Source organism: Bombus vosnesenskii, unplaced genomic scaffold, assembly GCF_011952255.1.
Source record: "Bombus vosnesenskii isolate JDL3184/JDL3185 unplaced genomic scaffold, Bvos_JDL3184-5_v1.1 scf7180000013275, whole genome shotgun sequence".
In the NCBI taxonomy this organism is placed as follows: Eukaryota; Metazoa; Arthropoda; class Insecta; order Hymenoptera; family Apidae; genus Bombus; species Bombus vosnesenskii.
The window spans coordinates 417347-441275 of NW_022882933.1; the positions used below are offsets into that span (position 1 = coordinate 417347).

At 32.5% G+C, this 23929-nt stretch overlaps 4 protein-coding genes across 57 annotated transcripts in view; 3 read left to right on the plus strand and 1 right to left on the minus strand.

The window, feature by feature from the left end:
• The window catches only part of LOC117231911, a 65257-nt gene extending 61281 nt beyond the window's left edge, over window positions 1-3976 (plus strand). For all 3 annotated transcript variants that reach the window (XM_033490857.1, XM_033490855.1, XM_033490856.1), the window contains one exon: window positions 2068-3976. In XM_033490857.1, coding sequence (XP_033346748.1) covers window positions 2068-2235 — 168 coding nt within the window. In that variant the 3' untranslated portion in view covers window positions 2236-3976. The remainder of the gene's footprint in view (window positions 1-2067) is intronic.
• A 634-nt stretch (window positions 3977-4610) lies between these two features.
• Window positions 4611-6018, plus strand: LOC117231912 (DNA-binding transcriptional regulator BolA). Of its 2 annotated transcripts, XR_004493043.1 has the most exons (5): window positions 4611-4761; window positions 5004-5218; window positions 5406-5474; window positions 5569-5814; window positions 5944-6018. XR_004493043.1 is itself a non-coding variant. In XM_033490859.1 (4 exons), the coding sequence occupies exons 1-4, from the start codon at window positions 4731-4733 to the stop codon at window positions 5644-5646; spliced, it is 393 nt and encodes a 130-aa protein (XP_033346750.1). In that variant the 5' UTR covers window positions 4611-4730; the 3' UTR covers window positions 5647-5968. The 2 variants fall into 2 exon arrangements, 1 of the variants encoding a protein (XP_033346750.1); XM_033490859.1 differs by having other exon boundaries at window positions 5569-5968.
• On the minus strand, window positions 5654-9374 carry LOC117231910 (set1/Ash2 histone methyltransferase complex subunit ASH2). 2 transcript variants are annotated; one of them, XM_033490853.1, is made up of 11 exons: window positions 9130-9373; window positions 8761-8916; window positions 8501-8679; window positions 8234-8406; window positions 7872-8046; window positions 7150-7358; window positions 6905-7082; window positions 6638-6782; window positions 6422-6557; window positions 6099-6350; window positions 5654-6004 (listed from the first exon to the last, which is right to left on the minus strand). In XM_033490853.1, exons 1-11 carry the CDS (start codon window positions 9150-9152, stop codon window positions 5900-5902), a joined length of 1731 nt encoding a protein of 576 aa, XP_033346744.1. In that variant the 5' UTR covers window positions 9153-9373; the 3' UTR covers window positions 5654-5899. The 2 variants fall into 2 exon arrangements, with proteins under 2 accessions (XP_033346744.1, XP_033346745.1); XM_033490854.1 differs by lacking the exon at window positions 5654-6004 and having other exon boundaries at window positions 6256-6350; window positions 6409-6557; window positions 9130-9374.
• A 3000-nt stretch (window positions 9375-12374) lies between these two features.
• The window catches only part of LOC117231902 (calcium-activated potassium channel slowpoke), a 105406-nt gene continuing 93851 nt past the window's right edge, over window positions 12375-23929 (plus strand). For 38 of the 50 annotated variants that reach the window (XM_033490790.1, XM_033490787.1, XM_033490804.1 and 35 more), the window contains exon 1: window positions 12464-13122. In XM_033490790.1, the coding sequence (XP_033346681.1) occupies window positions 12820-13122 (303 nt within the window). In that variant the 5' untranslated portion in view covers window positions 12464-12819. Of the gene's footprint in view, window positions 13123-23929 lie in introns of all 50 variants that reach the window. The other 12 variants (XM_033490829.1, XM_033490835.1, XM_033490828.1 and 9 more) reach the window with 3 other exon arrangements.

A 23929-nucleotide genomic window follows, 5' to 3' on the forward strand; every position in this document is an offset into this window, starting at 1 on the left:
AATAATTACAGTTGTGTGTAATATTTTTATTAATAATAGAATATTGTTTTGCGTTTTTTAAAAGACAATATGCAAACTAACACTGTCTTTAACGTTGTCAAATCTTGTGGAACGATTTTGTTACTTGGCAAACTCTTTATTTTTAGATTCTTTAATTTCTGAAGCCAGATTAAGAAACCTATTCTAACCTGATTTGTTGATTTAAACAGTAAATGTATGTGATATATAAAAAAAACAAGAGACATATGTTATTGCCATGTGTTCCAATAAGTAACTTAACTCTATAGTCAGTTGATTGCAAGGGTTGCATTTAGGTATCAACTTGTTATCTCGAATCATCTGTTACTCAAAAATACAATATCTATATTCTTATAAAGATTATATATAATAAAAATGATAAATATTATAAGAATTTATTTTGAGAGACCTCTTGCAGAATAATGTATTAACTAACAATTTGTTTTACTACTAAATTTGTTCCTATATTTTATGAAGCAATTTTCTGATACTCATATCTTGCATTTTGTGACATTTAAATTCTTGCTAATAATATTAATTCAATTATGCAAACAAGCCTATAAAATCCTAGGAACGAAATTATTATATCTAAGCGGTTGGAAATCTCAGTAAAACGAATTAACTTGCGCAATTCATCATTAATTTGCACGCTTTGATTAAATTCAAATATGGTTACCACAATTCAACTAAAGTGTCCGGATATTTGTGAACGATAGTGTATGTCGTATGTAGTTTCTCCGTCTCGCGGCTTCTACATAGCTCTACATAGCTCTGAATCCTGTCGGTCGGTTTCGTAACATCGCACCCGGATACACGACGTATCCTGCTTTTTCAGTCGACGCGTTCTCGTCTATTTCTATGCTTCATAGATCACTCTAATCGTATTGCTGCGTATTATGTATATCGTAAGTCGTAATTCTCATGTGGCCTTACTTCGTTACTCGTATGCCTGACTACGACATGGCTATCACATATTTTGTAAGCTGCGCCATATCTAACAATCAAAAGCGATAAATTTCAACCGCTGTCGAAAGATTTGTTAAAGTTTGCAAACGTCAAATTCAACAATACGGAACGTAGAGTAAACTAGTAGAATTGAAGAAACTCACAAAGACATATTGGATTTGATTGATTATTTTTGAAGTTGAAACAATCAAGCGCACTTAAGATATAGTATAAGCAAACGATTCTTGTTATACATACTTAAATTATTACTCGTATTTTTAAACATTCTGTCTCGCAAGTTATTCTAAATAATGTGATCAAGAGATTATTTAGTAACATTTATGTGCTATGTGCTATGTACGACTGTTATTCACTGGGGAATAAAATAATAATATATAGACGTAATATCATGTCTAATAAAACGACATAGTTTCAATTCTAGTCTATTACGTTGTTAAACAATGACACACTCTATTGATTATATAACTTCATGATGAGAGATTTCTTTCCAAAACGAACACTAATCTTCAATAATTAAGAATAATATTCATATTGAAAGGAAACATTGATGGGCTTTGAAAACGTTGTTTCAAATTGTCTCAAACTACAACAGAAATCAACATCCAATATTTAAGAAAACGTAATACGTATTCAGTCGTTAAATATATCACGTTTGGTTAATTCCTGGAACAGCAAGTTCAACGGACAAAAGATATACAAAATCGTTGTAACAACTTCTAGGCAATGATTGGTGTATTCAAGCAGCCTTCATAAATATTTTTATTAAAAAAAGAAATCTATCTATATAAAAGTACTGTACACAATATGGTTATACAATGTTTTGATATTACCATTTTATTTATCCAAATATTGATCAAAATTATTATTATTATACATAAATCATTATACATATTCAAGGTTCCCACCTAACAGTGCTAACATATTCTACTATTAAAAATACAGAAAAAGTTTGTATAATCTTCTAAAATGCTAATGTTAAATATAATCCTCTGCCGGTTAGTGTAATAGCCAGTTCAAAATAAAACGGTAAAATTAAAAGAAAAACATAACATGTACTTAACTGCATGCATTATTGTATTTCAGGATACTCTTGTACACGCATTACCGTCGGATAGGCCTGGATTTGCAAAGGGCTTCCGTAAGAATATCGGGGGACGCTGGCGTCGCTTAGTGAAAAGGAAGCCGGAGACGGAGACTTGTGCCATTCCTCCTGAACTGAAGGATCAACTAAAAACAATTTACGTCTATTGACGATCAGCGTTAATGCGCCGTTGTCTATATTTTTACAAACCTTCCTCGGTAATCGATGCTTTCCTCTATGTAAGATAATAATTATATCAAGAAAGATAGAGATGACACGAGTTATGAAGGCAAAAGGAAACGAACGCGCAATGGGATAGTTCATAAAAAAAAAAAAGACAAGTGAAAAATGTATTCATTTATGTAAGTGAAAACGTTTAGTGAGAAATTTCGAAAGGAATTGTAAAACAAAACAGAAATTTATTGTTCATAGCCCTCGCGAAACATATCAAAAAGTGCCTAAAGATGCGTTTTCGGACACATTAAAGATATACATAGGTATAGAAACAAAATGACCCTCTTCTGATGTTGAATATTTCTGTGTAAAACAGGATTGGGATAATGATAGCCTGAATTATAATTGCATAAAATAATGTCAGCAATATTTACAGAGATGTATAGAGAGAAAAAAATTCTATTATCATAGGTTTTGTGATGTTTTATCGTTGGGTATTTTAATAAGATGCCATGAATCGAAATGAAGGAAAAGTTTGAAACAACTGTCCCGCGTATTTAATTGCTCGGCTATGCGAAAAATTAAAAAATCACTGGGCTTTGACACATAGGACAATGGCGTCAAGAACTCTATGAGACTGAACGTAAAGAGTACGACAACACGAGTTACCTCGTAGCTTTTCTTGAATACGTTTTTTCATGAATAATGCAACAAATTCATTTCAAATCACTAGTATTAACGTATACCTGAAATTTTATAACCTTCAGACTTGCCAAAACTTTTTCTTCTACATCCTATTTGGCAGCTCTGTTGTTACATGTAAATAGATGTATAAAGCAGTGAAAGTATGAAACTACTTTTAATTCTTATAATGGCCGATCGTTGAAGTAAGAACCTGCAATTTCCTTCGTACATACAATTTGAGGAGTTTAATATGTTACACAGGAAAGAACAGGGAAAGTTAAGGAAAAGAACAGGGTATGAAAGAATGCTAGTAAAAGAAGTTACACCCAATCAGAATTATTCCCTGATCTTCAAAAATGGGAGTTACGTAGCATTTTGTTGTATACTTGTAACATAGGCCAATTTAAGATTCTTAATATCATTCGACAGCTCATATTGAGCTCAAACTATATACTAATATGGTATTTTAATTGTATTGTTGTATCAAGCAATACTTTGTCTCTGGAACATGGTCAAATTTTAATCGATAATAATTTAAACAAACAAAAGAATTCTATGTATAACGTCGTGCCACGCTTTAAATTTTAGTAAAGCTATTTGACTTTATGTTGGATGTATTTTCTGCACTTGCAGTTTTATGCAGTAAAATTGATAATTTATAATTCTGAGTGAAGCAGACAGAAATAATATATTGTAAACATTTAAAAGAAAGGAAAAAATGCATTACTTTCCAGTAAGCGCCAACGTTCCTTTACGGCTCGACCTTTTAATTCCTTATCGTAACTTTTTAGAATGTAAATAATATTATTGCATTGTTTGTTTATCATGAATGTGATGGCATAATGTTTGAACGTGATGCGGATAGTTTAAGAATCAATAACGTGCCTACGATTTTTATAAACGATGAAATACTGATGGAGCTGCATCCGTCACCTAGTCACTTGATAATTATTATTCAAAACTTGTATTGTAAACTTTTTGCCGCAGCTTGGATCTTTCCTCGTGAAAATCTGTCTGAATACAACAATATCAAATAAAGTATTCTAAAAGATATAATGCGTGTATACTTAATTACATCACCTAAATCATTGCAATTGTTATTTAACTATGGACGTATTTTAATAATCTGCTTCCTTTCCTCATTTCCAAAAACAAAAAAAGAACTGAGTATGAATTCGATTATTATGGCTGCTTTTAGGTTTCCCAATGACAGATAAGAAATAGATAACAAATCGATATCGAAATAGATATATTTCTAATATGCGATACTTTTTCTTCAAATGTGAATATAAAAAAGAAGACAGAAATGTAGTATCAGATTTCTCTCTAATAGTATTAAAATATAACTAAATCAATATCTGTCTTTTAATTGGTATAAGGCATTATATATGTAAATCATTCTGTACAGTGTATTTTACGGTAAAAATCAATATTCTACAGAGGAATCGTATTCAACAGTATAAAACGAATAAAAGATGACTTATACGAATACTGAAGCTTTAGAAAGAATATGTAACTCAACAATTTTTTAGAAATTATATTTATTTGACAACATGTCCTATTGTATTTAAGGAAATATTTTATTATAAATATTATAATTTATGATATTACTATTTACTATGCTGATAGAATAATAAATACAGTATAATATCTGCATTTAAAACATTGCATTTATACACATGTTATTTTGAAGCATATACATATATATGGCTGATTAAACATTTACTGTCCTCATGTGATTATAGCACGTGATCATTACTAAAAAGATTTTAATAATTTCTTTGTTCACAGGAGTAGAATTCGATAAATGTATAATACAACAGTAATATTACGAAGAAGTAAGTGATACGTTGTATGATACAGTAATATCATCAATCTATATTTTTTCATACTTGTAGTATATTGATTTATACAAATAGAGGTTATGTTTCACTTTGTTATATTACTTTTTTTAATGGTATTACCAAATTCATTCATGGTTACAAATACAATATTTTGATTATTGATTAAAAAATTATTTTCTATATATAATATAAAAATGATGTTTTGTTTTAAACTATACATACAATTGTAATTGTAGGCTACAGGAACACATTCTTAGTATCAAAAATGTGTAGTGCAATGCAAAATAATTCTGTAGAATCTTCTATAAAAAAAAAATTGATAGATTCTTTAAATCCATCTTATATTGAAATTATAAATGAGTCGTATATGCACAATGTTCCTAAAGGATCTGAAACACACTTTAAAATAATTGCTGTTTCTGACAAGTTCAAAGATGTACCATTAATTAAGGTGAGAATTTTAAATGTAATAAAATTTTCAGTTAAATATTTAAAATACGAGATTTTTAATTTTATCATTAGGCTAATACGTTTATTTTCATAAACTATATTTTTAAAATGACAAGAACTGTGCATTATCACTTTTTATGTATCATTACTGTATATTGCATACTAAAAGTTTAATTTTATCGATTTAGCGCCACCGAATGATAAATAAGTTATTGCAATCAGAGTTAGAAGGTAGCGTGCATGCATTATCAATTATAGTATGTATTATTATAAAAATATTTTAATATAATATAATAAGTTTAATATGGTAAAATTTGAATATACGTAAATGTTTACCATTTATTTACAAAGGCCAAAACACCTGATCAATGGAAAGAGAAAAGTACTATAACACCAAGTCCAGCTTGTAGAGGGGGTTTTGGAAAATGAACTTCTGAAGTTTAAAGATCGCATATTTATATCAGAAAGGATATCTACTTATACCAATATTCGAACTTCAAATCGCGCACACGTAATATCTCCGTATTAGATGTGTTTCCTGAGGTTCTAATTTATGTGATAATTGTATGCAATTAAGGAAGTTAAAATAAGATAAATGTAAGCTTTAAAATTCATACTAATGTAATTATTAAAAATACTTAGTCAGAACGTAAAGTAATTAAAAAAAAAAGTTACATTAATGTCATAAAGCAAAAGTATCCAGTCTTAATTTTCCCTCATTTTCAGTGAAATAAAGTATATCAGCCATGGATTGTTCTGCTATTGCTTCTTCTGCCCTATCATGCATCTACAAAATATAAACGATTCGTGAAAAATAGTTCTAAAAAGCGTATACCCTAATTTTTATTGTTTTATTTTGTTTTTATCAATATAGTACATACCCCTCTAAACGTAATATCTCCAGGAGGACATTTAAAATTGGGTCCAAAATTAACAGAAACCGTAGCACTTTTATGAATAGAAACTGTGGGATAGTAAGCTCCTTTATTGACATCGATGAATGCTTCACCTTGATTTACTCCATTTTTGTAAAATATAATTTTGCTTCCTTCTAATGGTTTGAGAGCCTTAAGTGCTTCAGGTACTTGATCTTTTTCTTCGTAATACAGATGACTTTTAAATTTTACTAAGGGCTAATTTATAATCAATTAATTTATAAAACGCGTATGAAAATATAATAAACAAACTTACATTTAGTCCTTACCCGATCCTTGTAGGTGTTTGGTAAATGTGAAGCATCGTGTGTATCAGGTAAAATTACCAGAAATCCTAATGTATCTCCTTCTCCATAACCATTACTGTAATGTTTACCTTTACTTTCATGAAATCGTGTACCTTTTCTATCAATAATTATAATTATGTATTTATTTTTTGAATAACAAATACCATTCTATATTGAAGTTGTTTTATTAGACCATACCTAGATCTCCAAGAATATCCAAATTTATCATAACCAAGCGGAGCTTGTAAATTAGCATATTCTTGACCCCACCCTAACCTTGTAGCTGATCCTTCTGGCATTTCTTCAATAGTTGCTTCCCAGTACCATGTACCTCTACTTACATCTAAAGAGTAAGTAAACAATGTGTGTAATATATAAAATACAGAAGAATACCAAATGATTTAATGTATACTTATTGATGCAATTAATGGACATTTCATATAGTAGATCATGATTTTGACATACTATGAGTTGCTCTGACCATGCAATAGCCTTTTTCTCCAGTTACTGCTAGCCTGTCTTCTGAAATCCTAAGCTGTGGTGCTCGATCATGCAAAGCAAGTAAAACTGTACTTGGACTCAAGGCTCTGTACAGCCAACCAGGAATAGGTTTTCCAGCCCAATCGCTACTTTCATCAAATTCCTGTTAAATAATGTTGATAAATTTCATAATATACTAAAATTGTAAAATATACACTATGATGGCACACCTGTCTGAAGGGAGCATGAGGGTCAGGTTCAGCGAGTATATATCGATAACCATCCTTATTGAAAGGATGCTCAAGAGGATATCCATGAGCAGGTAATTTAGGGGCTGTCATATCAGAACCTCTACCTTTTTTGCCAGGTCCTGTACCTGTTCCTTCTCCAGGAAACTTACGTTTTGCATTGCGACCACGAAAACCTCCACTAAGTGGTACTGTATATGCCATAGTTATGTTTATTAATCGCTTAATAACTTTCAATGTTCAATGTATCATTATTAAATATATAAAACTGCTTAAAAAGATAAGATAAAATAAGATTACATATGATTTCAACTATTCAATTTTTTCTTAATGAAACTAACGTTTCAAAATACAACAATCTTTTAATATATATTAAGAACACAAAAATCACAATGTAAAATTTACTAAGTAGCTTAACCTATTCAAGTCATAGATATTCTGCAATTAAGCAGGTTGTTGTATGATATCATGGGACTGATTAATATCTTGATAAGATAAGAAGTAACTAAAACAAAAAAAGAGAAAAACTAACTATTAAGAATTTACTGATAAAAACAGATATTAATACATTACTAAAAATCAAATATGCAGCAATCTAATAAACATAATAGTAATTATAATATTAAATAAATTTATTAATATAGCTATATTTTTTGGTATGTATATTTTCTAGTATATAACCCATAACTGATAATTAAACTTACCAACATGTTGAACACCCATTTCAGTTACTTTCAAATGACCACCTTTAATCATTGCTTCATAATTTGGCTTAATCATTTGGAGATCTGAACATATAAGTCCGAATAACTGACCATCTGAACTGTTTTCATCAATAGTGAATAATGTTCCAACATCTTTCAGCAATGCTCTGTGTATCTATGTTATATACATTAAAATATTAGTCATTTTCATTTTTGTATATAAAATAAATTCTAAATAATTTTAAGGAATGTATAATAGTAAATTTTCATCTCATTTATAGTCAATCACAACAGTAAATAAAGTATTTATTTTTATACTTATATTCAAATAATTAAATTATTTAGTTGTAGATTTGACTTACTGTTGCATGCCAAGATTGAGTTACTCTACGTGGCATTGTGGTCATGCTGTCCCAATGACATTCAATGAAAGGAATAATATCTTTATCTTTATGAAAAAATGTTTTTTGTTCATTTTCTTTTTGCGACATTTGTAGTAAATTTGCTATTGCTGTTACACACATTTGTGGAAATGCTAGAAAAATCATATTCTTTTAAGTGTTTAAGCTTTAACTCAGATATCAAATTATGTATCATAAAATATGGTTAATATTCAAATGTATTCATACGTGCTTGGTTTTTCTTGAAACTCTCTAAACCAGTTGGGGAACAATTCTTGCACATAAATATATAATTCATCATAAAGGGTACCAATTTACCCAGTTGATAACCAATGCAAGATTCATGAAACCATCTTGAACAACTAGCACATAATAGCTCTATAATGTTAAGATTTCTTTCCTTTGCACTAAAAGAGTATAAACTTGTAAATCATTAATACTTGTTTTTTTTTATATAATCTACTTTAACATAAACTTTAATAAATTACCAATAACAATTTCCAGCTTCATTGTTATTCGTTCGACCATTAGGTTTCTCAGTGTTTTCTTCTGGTTTATTTTTTTGTTTACTTTTATCATCGCTCTTTGATTTTAACTTGTCATCAATGGACTCAAGTTGTGCTCCTTCTACTTTATCGATTGGACTACAAAAGATACGTCTGTATATAACTTAAAAACAGTTATAACCTCATTCAGTTCATAACCTCAAAAATATTTATTTTATCATGAGGACTTTAACTAAATATTTCTAAATTGAACCAAGCTTACAGAAAATCTATTATTAATGTTACAAACTTATTGTTTATATAATTCTAGTAGGCATTATACGTATATGAATAAGAACGCTTTATAGATACCTTTCAGACTTTTCTTCTGACATTTTTTAAATTTATGTGTTTCTGTTACTTTTGAATTATTTCTATTTTGCTTTATGTTAAAGTTCTCAGCGTAACAGTATACAACAATACGTACAGTATACGATATATACATACACAATTGTACATACTTTCTTCAGTTTACTTTTTGTTTGTCGATAGAAGTTTTTAAAACTCGCTTCATAACCTGTATGTCGATTGTTCACTACCATTGATTGGATACTATGGAGATTATCACGCTATCTTATTTGGAAAATGTAAATAGTAAATATACACGATAAAAGTTATATAAATGATAGATATTATTATTTATGTTCTACTTTTATTAGGACATAGACATATATTTATACAAAATTAAAATTTCATTTAACGTAAGTAAAATATGTAATTATTGCATCTAATACGAAGCTTACACTATAAATTTTATAATTTATTATGTTACCTGTATTACATTAATAAATATAATATATTGTAATGATATAATATATTATAATAATTAATGTATATTAGAAAAATATATCAGTAACAAACATACACTTGTACTTCTATCATTATATGGCAATATCAATATTTATATATATATACCATGCTTCAAAATTATTTCAGATTGTATTAATATATCTTGTGAGGAGTAAGAAAGAATTATTATACAATTCAGTTATTTGCTTCAGTTATTCAGTTTATTTGCTTTTAATTCAGAAAATGATATTTTCTCCGAATTTACAATTATATTTACATATAAATAAAAGTTTGGCTATATTTCATACTGTTTAGTGTTTTTACATGTTTGTCAATATTTTTTATTTTGTTTCGTTCTTTTCATTACAGTTATGTATAATAACATATTTTCTTTCATTTTCAGTTATTACATATATATAAACAGTTCCTTAAAAACTTTAACTTTAAAAATGAAAAAAGATGTTTAATAATCTAATTTAATAAAAACACATAGAAACAAAGATTCCAGTGTTAAACTTCAGAGGAATAGAAGAAACGTAATAAAAAAATTGTGACTATGCGAAGTACTCTAACGAATATTGCAATCGACTTCGTGACTATTGCAATCAGAAAGATTCATCAATAAATGTGCGATAAGTTAATCCTTTGATATTCGACGAAAGTTCTACCCACGAAGAGATGCAGTCATGTAATAAAATTTTCATAACAGTATAATTATGCAGATATTCCAAAACCAAAAGTGAAATATCAAAATAAAAAGTTTGGAGTACAAAGTTATATATCAAGAATAACGTAAAGTAAGCAAATTATGTACGCAATAGTAGCGGGAACCGAATAATTTAGTGAACTAGAAGTTGCTGTGACAGGGGTTAGATCTGTTTTGGCGCAGCGGTGTTCGATGTGGCGTCCTCTGGCGGTAAGCTCGGTTAGTAGAGCAGAAGAGATGGTGGGGAATAGAGTGTAGCAACGGAGCGTGCGTCTACGTCAGGAAAAGCTCTGAGCTTATTGGTCCCGGTCCATTGTTGCGTATTGATTGCTGCGGAGCGGTGGTATGGTCGTTGGGACACTCGGTCGTCCTCATCGCCGTCGTCGTCGTCGTCGTCGTCGGTGGTACAGTCGAGTAGGTTAAGAAAGCGGGACACGCGTACAGATAGATCAGTTTTCCGTGTCGTTGTGATCGAAAGCGCGTTTCGTCGCGTACGATCCATGGATCTGGGTTTACTATATAATATTTACACGTAAAATACAAGTATATATACATATTATATACGTATTTCTTCATATATACATATAATTACACGTACACCAACAAACTATACACTTACACATATATGTGATACACGCGAACACTTGTAAGTATATACGCGCGCGCGCGCATAACTATATATATATATGTATAAAACCTATAACACAAATGATACCAATTAAAAATTATTTGCATATATGTATATCTATATAAATGTAGACACGTACACGCGCGCGCCTACATACACATACTACGTATACATAAACATTTACTTATAAGTATATACACGTACATACGCGCGCGCGCGCGCATACATTCGCACTTACGCAGATACACTTGTACATATGTCATGTATATGATTATACATATGTGATACAAATCAAATATACACATATATACAGGCTGATACGCACACATGTAATTAATATTGCACATACATATATACACATACAGATTAATTTAATACAAAAGATACACACGCGTTGAAATACAGTTAAACATCGAACCACACGCACGCACGTATGTGTATATACGTGGACGCACGCGTATGTATATATCATCGTAGTGGTGTCAGTGGGTTGTTTTCTTGTTTTCTGTTTCTCCCCCTTTCGAGATTGGAACTACCTGCAGCATCAGCGGTGGCGGCGGCGGCATCAGCTGCCGCCGAGCGTGTCGAAACCGATTTTCACTGATACTCGGTCGCGATAAACGCGCTGGATAGTTCTCGAAAATAGTCTTGCAAATCTTAGCTCGAGGAGAGAACAATCGACAGGCACAGAGGGAAAGAGAGAGAGAAAGAGAGAGGGTGAGAGGGAGAGAGAGAGAGAGGGAGAGAGAGAGTGTGAGAGAGAGAGAGAGAGAGGAAAGAACATGTACGCCTGGAGAATCTCGACGAGCGAAGGGACTGACTAATCGGGGCTAGTCGATCGAGAGTAGACAAAGATCGAAAGCTTTCATTGGTCCAGCGAAACGGAGAGAAGAAGCGCAAGACGAGAGTCGGCCAGGCGACTCGAATGTAGAAAATTAGCGTCGCGATCGGTCGACCCATCATTCTCGCGACAGGGAAAGGACAGTTGAAACCGGGACGAACGAAACGAGGAGGCGAGAAAAGCGGACGGGATCGCAAGGGAAAGAATAGAAAAGTGAGAGATAAGACTGAGATAGAGAGTGTTGTGTAGTGAGAAAGAAAAACGAAAAGGGAGAAACGAGTGTGACGAACGCGATAAGGAAGAAGAGAAGGACTTGTGTCGAAGAGGAGAGGAACGAGAGGACAGGAGATTACATATAGGGAAAGCTCAGCGAAGAGAGAGGGGGAGTAAAGAGCGACGGTAGAAGTCGCCAGTAGAATCAGGTGGCAGTAGCAGTGGCAGTAGAAGCGGCGATAGAATCAGGATTGGTAGGCTTTGGTAACCGGTGAAGATAATTCCGAAGAAAATAAGCGTGTTACGGGGGTGGGTGGGTGGGTGGTGATCGGTGCGTGCGTGCATCGTGCGTGCATCGTGCATCGTGCGTGCATCGTGCGTCGTGCGTGCGTGCGGCGTGCGTGCATAAACAAAAAAAAGAAGAAGAGGAGAAGGAAGAGGAAAAGGAGGAAAAGGAAGAAGGAAGAAGAGAAAGAAGAGAAAGAAGGAGAACAGTTAGTATAAGCGAAAACGATATTAAAATTAAGGGAGAAGAAAATAGGAGAAGAAGAAGAGAGGAAAGAAAGAAAGGTTGATTAGTTGTTCGGTGGTAGTAGTGGTGGTATTATTGGTAGTGGTGGAGGTGGTGGTGGTGGTATTGGTAGTAGTAGTGGTGAGTGGGCGCAAACTGCGCGAAGCTAGTTCGTGGTTGAAAGCTGCAACGAAGCGCGAGGCGTGCAGAGTTGCAGCAGGAAATTATGAAGCGTATAAGGAGCGCTCCGTTGGCCGCCGCTTGTGATAGCTGCCGGTGAATGTGTGATCCGGGGGCAGCAGAGATCCACCGTAATGACGACCGAAGAGACGACCGAGCAGCCCCCGGTAGACGACTGCCTGAAGGAACGGAAATGGTGGTGCTTCCTGCTGTCGAGCATCTTCACTTTCCTTGCCGGGCTGCTGATCGTACTCCTCTGGCGTGCGTTCGCCTTCCTCTGCTGTCGCAAGGAACCCGAGTTCGCCCCAAATGACCCGAAACAGAAAGAGCAAAAGACGAGCCGCCAGGGCAAGGAGTTCGAGGGGACTTTTATGACCGAGGCCAAAGACTGGGCCGGTGAACTGATTTCTGGACAGACCACCACTGGACGTATTTTGGTGAGTTACTCTTCACCCGTTAATCTTCCTTTGCCTTTACTCCCTGTAAGCACACGTATCTTTTGCTTTCTCCTATCTTTGGTTATTCTGGTTAACTTTGGAACGAGAGGGAGGAAGAGAGAGAGAGAGTGAACGAGCAAAGAAAGTGGGTAAAAGAGAGAGGGAGGGAGAGAGAGAGAGAGAGAGGGAGAGAGAGATTCGCAAATAAATAAGCACAATTGTTTTTTAATTTTTGTTGTTCGTTCTTACTTTTGCAAGTTTCATTTAGCGATAATTTGAAATCTAATTTTTGCGATGTTTTGTGTAGATGGTTCCAATTTTCTAAGATTACTTATTACATCATTGAGTTTTAAACGATCCAGATTATTACGAGTAATAAATGACCCAGAAATATTACGAATACACTCTGATTTGTTCCATTAATATACGTTTCTTCATTCTGCTTACGTTTACTTGGTAGTCTGACGCGATTGATCTCGATGAATTCTGTCGTCATCTGCATAAATCATATTTAAATATATATTTCTGTATTTCTGTAGAATTACGCTGGTTTTTAATTTTTCACTGGATTGTACGCAGTTGTTGTTAGTCTTCGAGAAAAATAGCATAGATCGATCGAGAATTGAAGTATTCTACCAGACGTGACACGATGTTTCGATCGTCTGTGTGAGATATAATCTATGACACGGAGGGTTAAAGTACGAATTAGGCATACTTTATAAGGCTGCTTTTATCTGATAAAGGTTCTGATTTTGCCATAACTGTGCTTTTAAGAAGAAAGTGAAAAGCGATCGATCACAAACGCAAACGTGTTAGTGGGCCAAACTCTAGCTCCTCTTCTAGTTTCGAAAGACTATGTTTACGGTCATTACATATTACAAGTATTGGAATTCTTTGTAGGAAGAAAAAGAATATCATAGCTTTGGAATTTGTTGAAAATTTACGTATTTTAGATCAAGATCGATTTATCAATTGCAAACTAAATTCGATATAATATCACTCTTCAATCTATATTTCATGGTATCCATGTATAAGTGTCTGTCGAAAAACGATCGATGGCTGGAGCTAATTTTTATTCGTCATTGTGAATGTTTCACGTTATGAATCATCTTTTACTAGGTAAATATATTTTCTTCTATTATATCATTGAAACAGACTACGTACATGGTAGACTAACGTAAATATCGATTATAAAATAATTCTAATTTAATGCGTGATTTAAAAACTGTCTACTACAATTGAATAATATATTTTTTTAAAGTACAAGAAAAAGTTGAATAATAATTCAAGTAAATTACAATAAAATATAACGTTTTGATATCGTTCAAATATTACAGTACACAATTAATCTAAAATATTTTACTATTAGATAGATGTTGTTCGATCACAATTTCCTATGCTTTCGTCTTGTTTCCGTTTGCTGCTTATCTCATTAATGATCGATCGTAGGAAGATTGTATCGATGATTCTATCGCTGAGTATATACCATGTGTTTGCCTAGAAACTGTCTATAGAAAGAGGAAAAATTATTATAACCTCTACGCGCAGCTATATCATGTTATGTAGATAGATGGGTATACATGTACATATAACGCCATGTACAGAAAGTGAGTTCACGGCACGAGTTAGCTCGAGTATCGTAGCTGGTGACCCAGTTTTCGTTCGTGGAACCAGCACGTCGTTGACTGAAGTAGAGGGGTAGTTTCTACGCAGTGCGTGCTTTATCCTGTGGGGCGTGTTTCCAGCTTTTTTCGAAGCTTCACGATTCTATCATCTTTGTTTTATTTGTCTTGATTCCAAGCGAAAAAATACTAATTTGCAATCGACATTATAAAGAGAAAATCAAAATTTTAATGTAGTATGCGTTGATGGATATGCTAGATAGGTGTTTCATTAACAATAACTTTGATCAACTTATATTTGTTTTAAACTTGTCGAATATTTTTTTTAGTAATTTTTGTATCATAATAATTTCGTTATCGTAAATTTTTAAACATTTTAGTTTGGATGATATGCTATTATATATTAATCCTTTTTATTTTTATAATTTTGTATTTGTGGGGGTTCTTTGGTACGTAAACATAAAAAGTAAATTTGAAAAGAAACTTCTTTAATTGGGAAGATAACAAGTTTATAGGTAAAAGTATTGGAACATTGAACAAATGCTTCGTAGAATAGTTATTTATAATTACTGGTTGTGTTAATTATAGCTTTACGGGATAACAGGCTGAAAACGAAAATTAATCCATTGTAAAAAAGAATGAGGTGTGAAAATTCGATTCAATTTGAATTAAAACATTGTTAGGGTGTATAACAAGAATCTATGATTTATATATTCTTAAATTTCCAATTTAAAATAGTGTATTTTTCTGATTAATCCGTACGTCTCTGAATATCTTCGTAATTAGGAATTCCAATATATAATTGGTTTCTAAATAATTCGCGTTCTAATAATCGATTCTACCACCTATTTTATTAACTTCCAGCATACATCGATAATAAACAAAATTAAATTCTATTAATTTAAAAATTAATATTAATAACATTAAATCAATTGGCTAAACTTTCCTTGCTTCAAATTCAATTGAACTTCAAATTCAATTGGCTAAAAATTTATTATGGGAACTAAATTTTTCTTATCATTAATCTTGTTTAGTAAATTTATATATTATATATGAAATAGAAATTATTAATTTTTATTTGAAAAGAAAAATGATCATAGCAAAGTGATCTCTCTGGTTAACAGTCTTCTTCAATATGTGATATTTCTGAAACTTTTAAAACTCGAATTAGTTACACTGCGATTATGTTTGTTGGTTGGAAGTTTTAGCTTTGCAGTAGGTACGTAACACAGATCTACTTTAGGACTTGAATTATCATTGCAGTTTCCATTCACATAACGTGTGCACTACTTTGAAGAAGGTACTTAGTTATTTTTATGCTTTCAGTTAATTTCCATAGTTTGTCCCATTTCGATAGATGCACATTGCACATACATGTATATCGTGTTAAGAAGTGTGTTTCTAGGTTGGACGATAAATGAATCGAATAAATTTTGATATAAGGATTTATTTTTCCTCCTTGTATTAGGTCATCCGAAAAGTCTCTTTCGTTTTATCAGGAAATAATGGATGCACATTTTCCGTTTTATATTATTTTATCGAATTACGTATGATCTATTTTGTTCTATCAAAATAAAGATCACAACGTTCGACAAATTAGGTTTCATGTTTGTATAAAAATACATCGTTGTAAGACATGTCTGTAAAAGAAAGACACTTTTCGGACAACCTAATATTTAATTTATATCTACTATGAACTTTAACCATTGTCAGTATAATCATTCGATTAATTTTAGCGTTAAAAATTATGTCATAGTTATGTTACTTCTAATATCATGGTCAACTCAGCAAGTCTCAGAGTTAGAAGATCAATTGAGTTTACTTGTCAATTCAACGGGGAATCGCGTGTCTTTCTTTATTAAGCACGCGATATTCTTCGCGATACATTTTCTATATTCTCTTCGAATATAAGCTATGCCGCTTACATAATAGCGACGTGTCTTACAAAAGACAACGGGGTAGGTTTCTCTCTAATTTAATCCAGCTGGAACTTATCGCCACCAACGAACTGTTCTAACCGACAACCACACCGTTTTCTGAAGTAGATGACGCGCATGTCTTACTTCTACCACTAAGTTTTATCGAATTATAAAAAGCCTTATGTATATTGACATCTCTCTTAATTCAACTATTCGTTATATTTTTTATTGTAGATAATAAGGCGGTGTAACTTGAAAATAGATAAATATTCGTATTAAACACTATAAATAAATATCAAATATTCATAGCAAATAGTATAAATAAATATTAAATATTCAGGGTAAGCAGGATAACATTCTAGTAAATACTGTTTGATTTATGTGAGTCAAAGCGTAATGCTGTGATTCATCTTATTATATGTATGTATTATGTATATAGGATATTAATAGAAGGAGAGATTCGTAACTCTACGCAGTTACCAAGTGTATTTCTAATGTAAAATTATGTTATAACATTGAAAAGTAAGTCCCAAAGGATATTTTTGTATATAAAATTTTCCCACTGTCTTGAGATCTACAATCACTACTTATAAGGACCTAGTTTTTTAAAATCACCGTGTATGTAGATCTTAAGCGCGATATGTATGTATATTTGTAATTGTTCACATGAAAGGCAGCGTTCCCCTGTTTCCTTCTCGTTTATCTGAATCGAACGGAATATATTAATATTAAATGTGTATTTGTCGAAAACGATTATGATTATTATTTTTATACTTCATGTAAGGTATTGCAGAGATGCGTGATTTCCTCGAGTAGCATTATCAAAGTAATAATGGGGTCGCTGTATTAAAGCAAGTGGAGGTAAAATCAGATCGTGATTTGTAATAGAAGCATGGCTAGTAAGGCTGGAAATAAAGTGGAAATCAGGAATAACAAAATTGCATCACAGGCTTCTCCCTAGAGAAAAATGAATTTAAAGATCAATCCAGTACACGTGCACTTGACTTATAGATAAGCGCTGTTATGAATTTCACTACAGACTGCTAGTAGTACATAACTGGTCTATACATACTTCAATGTCAGAGTTATTGATATTTATATTAATTCGTCCTTAAAGGTTCAGGATCAATACAATCAATGTAATAAATTATCGATGTATCAACTAAGATCAGTTTATTATTGTAGTTGAAATATCGTTTTTCTATTGACATGGTTTTAACGTAAGTACGACTAAGTAAGTAAAGTTGTCAGTAAAAAAAAAGTAAGTAAGTATTAATAGCAATCATCTCTGACAAGTCTCTTGTATCCTATACAAGAAGTCACAATAATGGTATAATTAATAAAATTCGTAGTACCGCTTATCAATCACATGCATGTGTACTCGATTGATTTACGAATTCATTTTTCTCGAAAACGAAGGCTCTAACGCTATCTTGTTATTACCTTTTTTTATTCTACTTCGCGATTTACAGTGCATAACATGTAAAATATATATTATTCGGTTCTTCGTATATCAAAATGTAATAAAATCACATTAGATTGAAGAAATTGTATTGTTACCTTAACGAAATAGGAATCGGAGTAAAATTCTCTATTTAAACTTTCCAATTAATCAAATTATTTGTCGTTGGTACATAAGCAGTCAGTCATAGCGTAAAAGGAGCATCACGTAATACTTATCGTTAATTCAATGCCATACTGCCTTGAACATGCACTGCCTTGCAACTCTGTTATTATGCTGGTGCATCGACAAAGCTTTTTATCGATTCTCAGTTCCATGTCATATATACGTACACATATTATGTATTCTCTGCGCACGGCCCTTAAATTATGTGTTAACTTTTGTCTACCTTCCATCACATTCTTAGGAAAAAACTACTTAATTCGATGCAACGTACATACATTGATCGTTATCTGGGACGGATTGAAATGTTAAAATTTATTCACTTTCACTTCTATAACGATAATTGATTATTATCCTAATTGAACTTGATGTATTCCCGACTTTTTTGTTATTTGTTATGCAAATTTATATTCATATGGGAGAACTAAAATAGAGATCCATTTTATCAATTAAAAATTAGAACTAACACTCTACTTTGTATATTTTGTACATTTTTCTGTATTATATGCATCCTGTGCCCTTTCCCGTAAATCGATAAAAATCCATAGTTTAGTAGGTAATTTTCAATTAGAATATCGCGTTCGTCAAGTAACCCTTGTTGAAATATTATTAATAGACTTCCGATTATATAAATTCCTTCGTTTAATATTTAATCCAAATAAAATTGGACTGTTATTGAAAGTTTAGAAACATACAAACGTCGTTTGTATTTTTTCCGAATACAAGAGGATGTTTTCCTTTGATCGTGAAATATTTGCCAAATCAGTCCTTCATCCTTCATCTCTGGATCTTTAGACTTTTTAGGCTGTCAGCATTCCACCCTCTTTTGTAGTTTGGAATTAGTAAAATGATGATGCTGCAGATGTGAGTGATTTAGGTTCAGGAAGGAGTAGATTTCGAATTATACTGGCTATCTATGTCATGGATTTGTGATACATCAATCGTTATTAAGTATGCAGAAGCGAAGTGTTAGTAGCTCATTTAGCCCACGTACGTGTAATCTTTCCTTCAACTATGAAGTAATTTTTAGGCTCTGGTTCTTGATTCGAGCGATCGATTGTAGTGAAACAAGCATTCAAGTTCTCAAATGAATTTCGAAACTCTTACAAGCAACTAAGAAAGTACTCACAATACTAAAAAGTTGTTTACATTAGTTTATATTATATGTAAATGTTTGTATACTTTGATATTAGTAGCGCTAATTTAAATGAAAAAATATTTAATATGAAATCTGTGGTTATTGGTTCAATTATACTCTTCACTCAATAATAATTCAAAAACTATTATTTGCTAGGAATGGACGTATGATGAATGGGACTGTCGATATGTCAGTTATCAAAAACTGTCGATTTGTTAGAACGATTTCATACACGTGTCTCTTGTCCATCGTACTGAACGTTATATGGAACTATCGCCTCCATATATTTGCTTTTAGTATTGAATTATTCAATGACACTACGTGTACATACCACATATCTTACATTAAAACGTAGTAAATATGGTAATTTGTAAAATTGTTTCATTTCTATACTTACCTTTATATTTATGTATCTGAATTTTTAAGTAATTTTTAAATCCTTTAAGACTGGCACGATATGTAGCCTGACTAGACCTACCTCATTAACTCCTTTCTGTACGTAAGATGTAAGGTACTATTTAAAGAAATAGGAGTAGCCTTGAACTATCAAGAGAAGGTGATCATGCTAATGACTATGCTACGTATAACGTAAACGCCTAAGATATCACATCACAATGTTCACAACTACTCATTTTCTAGCATCGATGTAAAGTTTCAAATTAAAATGAACATAATCTAATCGAAGATGCTTCAAAAAGAAGAACAAAGTATTAGGTTGTCCGAAAAGTTTCTTTCCTTTTATGAGGAAACAATAGACGTTTTTTGTTTTATATTATTTTGTCGAATTACGTACGATCCATCTCGTTCTGTTGAGATAAACACCGCGACATTTCACAGACTTGGCTTCACGTTTGTATAAAGGTGCACTGCTGTAAAAAAACACGTTTGTGAAACAAAGACACTTTTCGGACAACCTAATACATTCAACATACCACCAATTGTATCGCAACTTTTACCACTTTTACGTTGCATCGTTTCATCAAAATTATTTCATCAAAGTGGACAATGACAATATGATTAAAACTCGTTGCTTAGGAAACGTCACGATAATTTTTTTCTATTGAACATTCTTATCGAAATAATTGATAATCGTATTCAAGAGGAATTTGTTGAAAATTTTCGAATTCTATCCGGAGGTTCGGCATTTTAGCGTCTTTACAGTCCTCGACACGTACATATGGTTCTATCCCTCAGCGAGCATCAAGCGTCAATGCGAATGCAAATAAACTGCGGTTGCCAAGGCACACCCACTCCCTTCAATTACATTCAATGTGGGATCCACCCTCGTGGCGAGTGAAACGCGCATATAATCGCGCATACATAGGCGTGTATTATGTGCATACCGGTTTTGTCTCCGCGATATCATTATGATGGAGTTTCTATTTATGACGATCCTAGGAAGCAGGACGGCCATGTATCTATCCTAGCACTTTGTGTCGAACCTGCTTTTAAAAAAGTTTCTTCAAGACGATTCCCTCCACTCTACTTTCTACATCCAATGCTTTTATCTCTATTTTCTTGTGAAAAGAAACATCTTAAACGTTTTGCACTATCATCGTAAATACAGCGCTGCAATATTCTGCTATCAGTTCGGATAAGTTTCTTTTATTCAGTTTATATATTTTACTCGCGTGTTTTTGCATATTTTTTGATGTTGAAATATTTATACAAAATTATACGTCAAGTTTAGAAGGACGTTGATTATCTATGAAAGTTTCATATCTTCTTTGCGTTCGAACGTTTGTTTAAGTTTCTGATATATTTGGACATTGCAATATGATCGAATAATATCGTAAACAACGTCACGAATGATGGAACGATGTGTAAATTATCTATGAAAGCTCGTCTTATTTTTTCCAACGCAAACTGCAAGGCAGCTGTATGCCGAAGTTGATTAAATTAAAATGCCTTAAATGAAATTTCCTGCAGCAACAAGGTGAAATTCCGAAGATTGCTCGAAGATTGATTTGCGTCAGAAACAATGGAATTCTTTAAGCAAGGTATTTAATGACTATTAAAACGTTGGAAAGAAATTGTAAACAACGGTGGGAGATAATGGTGGATAATGGTTTAAATAATGGCGGTAATTCATTAAGCCATGCTAAGTAATTGCGAAAAAAGTGAAGCTTTTATATACCAAAGAACCGCATGAATTTATGAAATAATTTAATAGGTATTTTTTAAATTACTTATATATTCCCCCTAATGTCCTAAATTTAATTCATTTTTCATTGCGATCAGAGAATTTCCAGAATTTGAAGAATCATTGTCTTCCTCACGCGTAAGATTGAATTGTATGTGTTAAACGTATACGTCGCATACATTTCTGAATGAAATTATTTATATTCCATTCTTTTGTGTTTATCTATTGCAACGTTATAGATCTTCGAATCGAAGGTGACAGGGATGAATATACTTTTCTTTTCTTCAATTCTTTTTTCGTTTTCTCTCAAGCTTCGTTCATGACTCTAATAGAAATACTAAATTCGGATATGGTTCATTCGACGTTTTGTTTTTGAAATTATTTCCTTTCCATCTCAGTTTCCCTTTTCCTCTTATGAATTGTCATTTGGCTGATCAAGTATTTGCTTTCGCTTTTTTGAATATTCTGGCTGAGGATATATTCTTAATTAGGATAGACGTGGTTTATTAACTTGCCCTCTGAACATACTGGAACGGAGATTCTCTATTTCTGAACAAAGTCAAAGAAGACGTTACAGGCTAAATAGTTTCCATGTATTTGGTGTTCGTGTCGATGAGTTATCCTGACTTGTGTTGCGAAATATTCGTTGCCAACACTTAACCCATTTGCACTTCCAGTTCTTGCGTAGTAGGTAATCAAGGAAAATTGCGACTTAATTTTAAAATACGCCGTTGCCTGTCCTTTCTGAATGTCAAAGTATATCTATTTATTACCGCTTCATAGAACTATTTGCATCGTTGTTTTTGTTTACCATATCAAATAACATACAAAACAATAGTATCAGTGTACTTAAAGAATAGTTTTTATTGCAAATTACACTCCTTTTGTCTATCAATATAATTAGCGATGGACAAAAAAAGCAAAAAATGGAATTACATTTGACAAAAACAATGAATGGATATAATACGTATATTCTAGAATAACATGGTAAAATGTCTAGAAAATGTTTAGTATAAAAGTTATTATTTTGATACTCATAACATGCTTATTTTCAATTTTCTTCTGTCATCTTCTGTTTGCCATGTGTCTTGCGTGTATTACATGTTTATGAACACATATGTCTGTGCAGTAAGTAAAAATTCAAGGTAGTAAGAAGTTTACTCAGGCTGGCGGTAGTCTTGGTCAGCTGCCGCAGCCATCAATGATCATCACTACTGGCCGGACTCACGTGTTAATCACTGACGGCCGTGACTACTGGCTATTGCACAATATGCACGTTACACATATTAAGCGACTGCAATAGTTCATCCAGTGTGTCGAGCCGGTGCATATAAACAAAACGTTTGCGTGTAAAGCACGCTATATATGCTGCAGCTCAAATGTCTTCTTGCACAATTCAATTAATCCTATTAGCGAAATTTTTACAAGTCACAAAGGTCGAGTTAATAAATTAACTCTATAATATATTTACTAAGAAAGATACTGTTATTTGGCTGATGGTTTTATGTTCTATGTGAAATTGTAAAATTGCAAGAACTGTTTGTGCAATAGAGCTTGTCACTCGTCGATACGCTAATATCAATAGCTAATAAATTATCGTGTAGGAAGTTTCAGATATTAACTGGCAAATAGATGTTCAGAAATGAGATTAATTATTAATCATTAAAAAGTTATTATAACTCTTCGAAATATTAACAGCGAATAAATATATGGAATATATAATGGGAGAATAAATTAATATTTGCAAAAGTAGGATAGAATTCGTTTCGACTGTATTCGATTCGTTTCGAAATATTATGAAATAGGTAAATTGCAAATTCGATCTTATTTCACTTAAATGATCGTGATGCGTATTTGTTTATAGCCGGTGTCTTTCTAGAAAGTATGTTACTATACTTGCTATAAGAAATGTTTAAATGCGTGGGATGTCAATCACCAATGGCTGCTACTTGTAGCGAGAATCAATCACGACCGAGGCGTGAAGCTCGACCGCGCTTCAACGCTCACTGTATCTGCCGGGCTTCTGATTTACTGAAAGCATAGTTAAAAAGCTATTAAACGCGTTATGTTACTTCTCGAAATCACGCAAAACTATACGAGCCCTAGGGAATTTGTGTAATATTACGCAAGATCGTGCAAATTCACGTAAGATCGCGCAAGATCTCGTAAGACCGCGTAAGAACGCGCTCAAGTTTTACAATGGTCCCATCATATCCCATAGAAAGATTATTGCAATATTCTTTTCAAGATAAACGCGTGTAAATTACCTATTTTCCCTGATTTATCGACCACTATTGTGTCTGTACAATTCGGCGCAAGATAACATCCGCGTGTTATCGTTCAAGATGGAGCCTGGATTCG